This window comes from Carcharodon carcharias, chromosome 10 (genome assembly GCF_017639515.1).
Source record: "Carcharodon carcharias isolate sCarCar2 chromosome 10, sCarCar2.pri, whole genome shotgun sequence".
Taxonomy (NCBI): domain Eukaryota; kingdom Metazoa; phylum Chordata; class Chondrichthyes; order Lamniformes; family Lamnidae; genus Carcharodon; species Carcharodon carcharias.
This window is the reverse complement of record NC_054476.1, coordinates 63,416,114-63,423,572: the sequence shown is the minus strand read 5'-3', so window position 1 is coordinate 63,423,572 and position 7,459 is coordinate 63,416,114. Positions and strand designations below refer to the sequence as shown.

Sequence of the window (7,459 nt, the reverse complement as noted above, 5' to 3'; positions counted from 1 at the left end):
CTGAGTTTTTCCAGGTATTTTTATTTTTCTTTTTGTTTCGGATTTCCAGCATCCGCAATTTTTTGCTTTTAGCATCAAAACAACTTGTGCCTTTCACACCAAATGTAGGCTCATTGGTATCAAAAATGATTGAAGGTGGAGGTTCAAGGAGTGAATTGCAGAGAAACCCTATGCTGTCTAAAGCCAAAGCTGGGTGCAAAAGGGGATGGATGGGTGGGTGGATGGGTGGGGTAAGAACAGGGATCTAATTTAGAGGGATTCAAATGGAGTTACAGCAGGGATGCACTTAGAGCAGAAAAGGAGATAGGTGATGAGAATGGTAGTTAATGAAAATAAAGTCGTTGAAAGTTTTTTTGAGGCAAGGGTAACAATAGCAATATTGAAATGGAGGGGTAACCAGTTACAATATCAGCTAGCATAGGGGTAAGGAGTTCAGTGGGAACTAATTGAACTGGACGAGCTTGGAGAAAGCAATGGAGGGAGATTTTAGAAAACAGATGGCAGTTTCAGTGCTCTCGACCAAGCAGGGTCACGTAGCTGCAACTGGGGTGGGGTAGGAAATATCTAGTCATGACTAGTCCAGGCATTGTATACGTGGGTCAGTCTTGATCAATCAGCTGTTCTTTTCCTGTACATCATTTTGATGTGCTTGTGTGTTATGGGTTTAAGCCCCAATCCAGGATTTAAGTAATCTAGGTTAGCACACCGGTGCAGAAGTAATGAAACATAGGAAGAGAAGGCCATTCAGCCCCTCAAATCTTTTCTGGCGTGCAATTAAATTATGGATGATCTGTACCTCAAGTCAATTTATCTGCCCTTGCTGCCTGATATCCTTACCTAACAAATATCTACCAGTCTTGAAAATTTCAATTGAATTCGCACGCACAGTCTTTTGGGGAAGAGAAAGAAAAAGATTACTTTTTCTGAAAAAGTGCTTCCTGATTATATTCCTAAATGTCCTAGCTCTATTCTAAGAGTATTTCCTCGTTCTGATTTCCTCACCAGAGATAATAGTTTCTCTGTATCTAACCTATCAAATCCCTACCTTGAAAATGTCAAATAAATGACCCCTCAATCTTACATACTCTGAACAATACAAACCAAGTATATGCAACCTGTTCTTAAATTTTAACTATAAGTCCTGGTGAGAGTCTGCTGAATCTACACTGTAACCTGTTCAAGGCCAATATCTCCTCAAGAGGTTTATTTACATAAAGCTGAATGCAGTACTCCAGACATCTGACCTAGCTTTTCAAAGGCAATTAGTGATGGGCAACAAATGCTGGTCTTACCAGCAATGCCTTCTTCCCATGAATGAAAGAAAACACACGACTTCTAATCAGAGTTTAGACATTTTTATTCAAAAGTCTTTGACAACTTTTCTCTCCTCCGATAAAGAAAGTGTACTTGTGCTATTTGCAATTAATCAGTGCCCATGGCATCTGCTTTCCCACCATACAACAAATTCAAAACACAACAGAGATTTTGAGCCCAGTGAACTGATTATTTAGTCCTCTGCTAATTATTAAGTGTAAGGCACAGGTAAACCATTGCATTTCTGTATAAGTCTCTTTGGCAGACAAGCATCAAGGAATAAACCAGCTAATATTCCTAAAGCAGCAATTGAATAGGGAAACTAAATTAGTAGATTATTGCACATTGGAGATGAGCAAAGTTGTACAAAACTGGCAGCTTTTTCTCTGGAAGGTAGCTGTAAGTGTCCCCCATCCCATTTCACTTGGCTCCTCTATGCCTGCTGAGACAACAGGAAACGATCGCATCGCTCCAGCATGGACTGGACAAGGGCCCTGCAACAGAAAACTAGACTGTCAGTCACAACACACGGCATATAATCACATGATTTTTTGCTTTGCCCATTTTTACCTGTCCTTTCTCAAACCTGGGCAGTAATTGAACTGAATAGTTTATTCTATTGTGGGGAAATCACAAACAAACCCAATCTTCTCACTGAACATCCACAAACATGCCATTTTCCAGCTGGAATCACTGGCTAGTACTCTCAAACAACCTGCACATACAGAAACATCCCAAAAACCTTCAAGAGGGGAAAGAGAACAGATGCCAAGCCTGTATCAAAGAGTTAGGAGAGATGACCAAAAGTTTGTTCAAAGCAGTGGTTTCGAGAAGCCTTTTAAAGTTAGAGCAGGGGGCATAATAGGAAGTTTGAGAGAGTTGGGGTAAGATAGCTAAGATATGTGGATACCAACGGTGGAGTGACGGCAGAAGGATTTGCAAGTGAATCCAGATTTAGAGGATTATATTGATAAATCAATAAGATTGTAGAGGTGTGGTGGGAAGAGGTCAGACAAGGATCTGTAGATTAGGATTTTAGATTCAATGCATTGGGAAACAAGGACAAGGTTACAGAATTTTGGTTGATTTGCAATTGTAGAGAACAGAGATTAGGAAGCATTGCAGACATTAGAGAATAAAAACACGTGTGTCAAAGACCGGAATAACGGTCCCAGCAAGTCACGATGAAAGAAATAAAGAGTCTTGGTGATAGATTATTGGAGAGGAAGTTTAGCTCCAAGTCACATTAGACACTGAAGTTGTAAACAACCTGACCAAACAGCCAGCGGAAGTAAAGGAATCAGTGGCAAGGGTGCAGTCAGGTTGAACATGAAAATTGTGGATTCCTTGATCTTCAACAGAAGAAAATTCTGGTTCTTCCACGACTTGTAAAACAGGTAGTATGACAGAATTGAATCAGTCATGGGAAATGGTGGAGAGGTAGAGCTGGTGACATACAGAGCTGATCCTGCATCTACAGATGACAGGCATATAGATAGTGAAAAGTGACCAACTATGAATCTTTGGCCAATACAAATCTTACCATGTGATTCAAAGCCAACTCTCTCAAAGAGTGGCGTAGGCATGATGGGCCAAATGGCCTCCTTCTGTACTTGATGGCTCTGTGACTGCTGGAGATGCTCTGCCTGTGTTGGGACAGCCTGGGAGTGAAACTGGCAATTCCACAGAAGTCAACCTCAGAGGAGAGGTGGTGGGAGGACAGTGTGGTTATGTCAAAAGCGCAATAGAGAAGCAGAGCCATAATCACAGAGGATATCTTTAGTAACTTGGCACAGAGCAATCTCATTGTTGTGTAGGGAAGAAATCAGACTGAAGAAATTCGAACAGAGTTATAGGACAGGTAAGCAGAGCTGGAAAGTGACAACGCATTCAAGAGCTTGAGAGAGGAACAGGAGGTTGGAGAAGGAGCAACAGCTGGAAATGATGCATGGGTAACTCCAGCTGATATACCTTCCCTAACCCAGAGGCACATAGGCCAGTTGTCCAAGCACCCTAGCTGACACCAGCTAACACATCACAGACCAGAAATCTGGAATCTTCTACTCTGCGTGGCTTAATGATACACTGGAAATACCTTAATTGACTAGGATAGCAAAATATATATGAACAGGTTTATCTAAGCTGGGATTGGAGTCCCTTCTCACCTCTGTCTTTTCTCTCCAATTCTTAGGATGTCACATACTCTGACAAATCTTTCAGACATATCCCCTTGCAGGCCTCTGTCATGTAACACAGTGAGTGCTCGATCTGGCCCAATTGTCTTCGCAAGAAGAAGAGCTACATTCTCCAGGCTGATACTATTTGACCAATCAGAGTCACCATTGGCTACACTGTCTCCATTCTGCATAGCAATACAGCGAGTGATGTCACGGTGATTCCGAACCAGCTCCAGAACAAAATTCCATTCCTCCAGAGTCTCAGGCATCAGACCTAAACAAAAGAACCATGACTTTTAGAATTTTCCCTAAACCAGTTTAGTTAGTTAATATTGGGATAGCACAACAGGCATACTCACTCCAGCCAGGTTTACTCAAAGACAATTCACTCTGGGCAGACTTAGTCAAACTTGAGTTACTTCAGGATAGTGCACTGGGGACAGACTAGGTCCAGTTAGAGTTCTTCTGACAGGAAAGTAGTAAGAACAGATGTCTTGTGCCCAGAATTACACAGACTCAGGGCCACATGGGCAGACTGGCTCTGTCACGATACTCAAGACAGAGCACTGTACTAGGATTGCTAGCAACATTAAGTGGCCACATTTCAATACTTAACTTACCGCTCGCCTGAGTCACAAGGTTCCTGGTTTAAGTCCCACTCCAGGACTTGAGCACAAAAATCAAGCCTGATACTCCAGTGTAGTGCTGCGGGAGGGAGAGAGTGTAGGGTGTACTACATTGGAGGAGGTGTCATCTTTCATATGAAACATTAAACTGAAGCCCCATCTGCCTGGTAGATGCAAATAGATAGCACTACTTTGAAGAAGGGCAGGGAGTTATCCCCAGTGTCCTGGCCAATATTTATCCCTCAATCAACATCACAAAAACAGATTAACTAGTCATTGTCACATGATTATTTGTGGGACTTTGCACATATTGGCTGCTGTGCTTCCTAATTACAACAGTGACTACACGTCAAAAGTACCTGTTTGGTTGTAAAGCACTGAGACGTTCAATGGTCGAGAAAATTGTTATATAAACGTCTTTCTTTTCTTTTTTCTCTACTGTCTGGCTCCACTGTCTGATTAGAAATCCTAAATGAAAACTAAGTTGAGTTCTGCCAGATCTGCTTCTGCCTCAAACCGCACCAGTACAGCAAATCTACTGGGGGGAACTATGTGGATGTCCAAAACCCTCAATGATTACTTGAGAAAGAAATTTGTTAAAAATGGGAAGACTTTGGCAACTGTGTTTAAAGATACAAACTCAAAAAAACCCAAGCATTTTGATTAGACATTGAAATACAAACCATTCTGTTCATCAAATAGGCTGATATCATCCAGGTAAACAATGACAGTGAAAGCTTCAACTCTGTAGCAGAGCTGCAGACAAAGTGACAGGTAAGCAGGCCAGAACCTGTGAATGCAAGGAAGCCCATATTAAAACATCAGCCACTTGTCCGTCTAGAGTTATGGAATAAGCTGTTTGTAAACTACTGAACATGCTTGTATTCCCCAATAATTAAACAAACATCACCTTGAAATAGTCATTTAGCTTTTTGACTTGCTGACACCACTTTCTCTCCATTACTCAGCCCCTCCGCTTCATTCAATGTGCCACCTGTGCATTACCCATCTCTCCTTACTGATCCCTCCTCCTCTGCCTTTCCCAACACTTGTGCTCCTCCCCCTACTTATCCTGCAACCCCAGACTCTCTGCTCTTCCCCCCGCCTTTACAGATTCTGCTTTCTTCCTTCTACACAGCCTATCACGCCACCTCCCCCCACCACACTTCCTCTTTCTGTTACTCACCATGGCACTCCTCCTGTTCTCTCTAATACCCTCCTTGTGTAATTCCCCACTTCCCTCCAAAACACAACAATGGTAGTCTCTGTGCTTCCCCTCAATGCCCACCCAATGGTACTCCTTACTTGCTACTTATACTTTTATTTGACTCAGTGAAAGTCTTTACATACTTCAGAAACTGCAGATGATTTAAAATGAGGCCATTAGTACTAAGGATTACCATCCTCAATCTGCCAACATCAGCTTTTGTGACGCTGCAGCTAAAGAATGAATCTGATGAGATTTATCCACATCTCCAAGCCATTAGCCATCTGTCCCCCAGTGCACTGTGAATGACCCATCTTTTACGACCTATTGCAGTTCTCATTTCCTTCATTCATCTCTTCATTGACAGTAAGATCTAACTCATCAAATTTAGGATGAACTTCCTTTCTTTAAGCTCAACTGACAGCTTTCAGCATTTGCGCATGATCTCTACTCATCGGGAGGAACAAACTTTGACTATCTCTCTTAACAGTGCTGATTCTTTCAGGGACAAAGTTTCACAAATACAGATTTTCAGTACTTCAGACAATTAGTGATTCTTTACGCAAGTCTAGACAGTGAGAGCGTTGAGGGGCAATTCAACAGCTGCGACATTGCAGCTGGTATCCACACCCATACTCCAGTAGGATAATGATTTGGAAGGCACACAGAAATGGTGGACAAGAAAAGGCCCACTAGTCTATTGGGAGCAGGAATCCTTATATTTCAGATGTAATTCAGGCTAATTACAGTGCTTCAGCAGAAATAAGCCAATTCAGCACTGACTGGAACTGGAACTGGAACTCTCTGGCCTGTACAGTTTAGCACTACCCACTGCACCACTGGCAGAAAATCAATTAAATCATTTTCAGTCTTGTATGAGCAGAGATACAGCAACTCAGTACCAGCGGGAGGGATGTTGCTGAACTTACCCATAGGATTTACAGATGTCTAACATTTTCTTCTTTGTTTCAAGATCTCCTGGAAGCTGAGTAAAGTAACCGATCAGCTGAGCGTAGCCCCAGGTAAATCGATGGGAATGAGGCCTGGGGAATAAATCAACAACACCATTGACTTAAACTTCAAACGCACATTGTTAGATTGGGTTTCCCATTCTCCTATTCTTACTTCCTCAGCCCTGCAGTAGCACTCCCACCTCGACTAAGAAGGTTGAGAGTTCAGGTCCCACTCCAGAGATTTGAGCACAAAAGCTAGCCTGACACTCCAGGGAGTGTTGCTCTGTTGGAGGCACAATCTTTCAGATGAGATGAGGTGTGGTTTCTCAAGTGGGCATAAAATATCCCATGGCACTATTTTAAAGAGCAAGGGGGTTGTGGCCAACATTTATCCCTCAACCAACAACTAAAAATAAGATCATTACCACATTCACGTTTGCGGACTTTGCTGTGCACAAATTGTTTGCCATGTTTCTTACCTTATAACAGTGTTACAGATGGGGAGAGATGTGGGATAAGTTCTCCCTTTTCTCACATCAAAGCCAACTATAATAAGATATATTTTTGAGAAAGTGTTTTTCCCCTTTTTAGTACTGTGACTTTAAAGAACAGACACGAAACAGAGACTTACAACTTACAAGAAGACTTTCTTGTAAGTTTAAATCAAAAGGATAAATATTTATTTTTCACAACACCCGAAAAGTAAACGTCCAACACTCACTCCACAAACACACAGGCACTTACACAAGAAAAGATGATTTCTATAGATGTAATGTGCACTTAGATTACTAACAGAATAAAAAGAAATAGATCACTTGTTTACGCAGTCTTTAAGATGACGGTTGAAACATTACAGGCCTAAAGGATGCTCTTTTGATTCACTGGAGACAATGGAGGTCGGAAGTTTCTGGCTGTTTCAGGTGAAATTATGGTGGAACTCCTGTTGTGAAGAAATATAATCTTGCAGAAAAACATATAAACTCCTTTTCTCTGCCTAGGATGACTTTTGAGGTAGGGTCTTCCCTTGTGCTGGGTGAGAGATGATTTCTCTCTGGTCTTCATATCCCAAACTAACCCACTGGGCTGCCATTATGGATCAATAAGATATTGGCTTTCACCATCCAGTTTCAGTCATGTGACAAGAGCATCAATATATTCCATTATCCACACAATAGGTTGACG

The 7,459-nt window shown here is 41.9% G+C and overlaps 1 protein-coding gene across 3 annotated transcripts in view; it reads right to left on the bottom strand.

Annotated features, from left to right (window-relative positions):
• Positions 1 to 1,339: 1,339 nt before the first annotated feature.
• The window catches only part of hps5 (HPS5 biogenesis of lysosomal organelles complex 2 subunit 2), a 49,839-nt gene continuing 43,719 nt past the window's right edge, over positions 1,340 to 7,459 (bottom strand). For all 3 annotated transcript variants that reach the window (XM_041198024.1, XM_041198025.1, XM_041198026.1), the window contains 4 exons: positions 6,254 to 6,367; positions 4,801 to 4,907; positions 3,480 to 3,765; positions 1,340 to 1,808 (listed from right to left, as the gene is read on the bottom strand). In XM_041198024.1, coding sequence (XP_041053958.1) covers positions 1,748 to 1,808; positions 3,480 to 3,765; positions 4,801 to 4,907; positions 6,254 to 6,367 — 568 coding nt within the window. In that variant the 3' untranslated portion in view covers positions 1,340 to 1,747. The remainder of the gene's footprint in view (positions 1,809 to 3,479; positions 3,766 to 4,800; positions 4,908 to 6,253; positions 6,368 to 7,459) is intronic.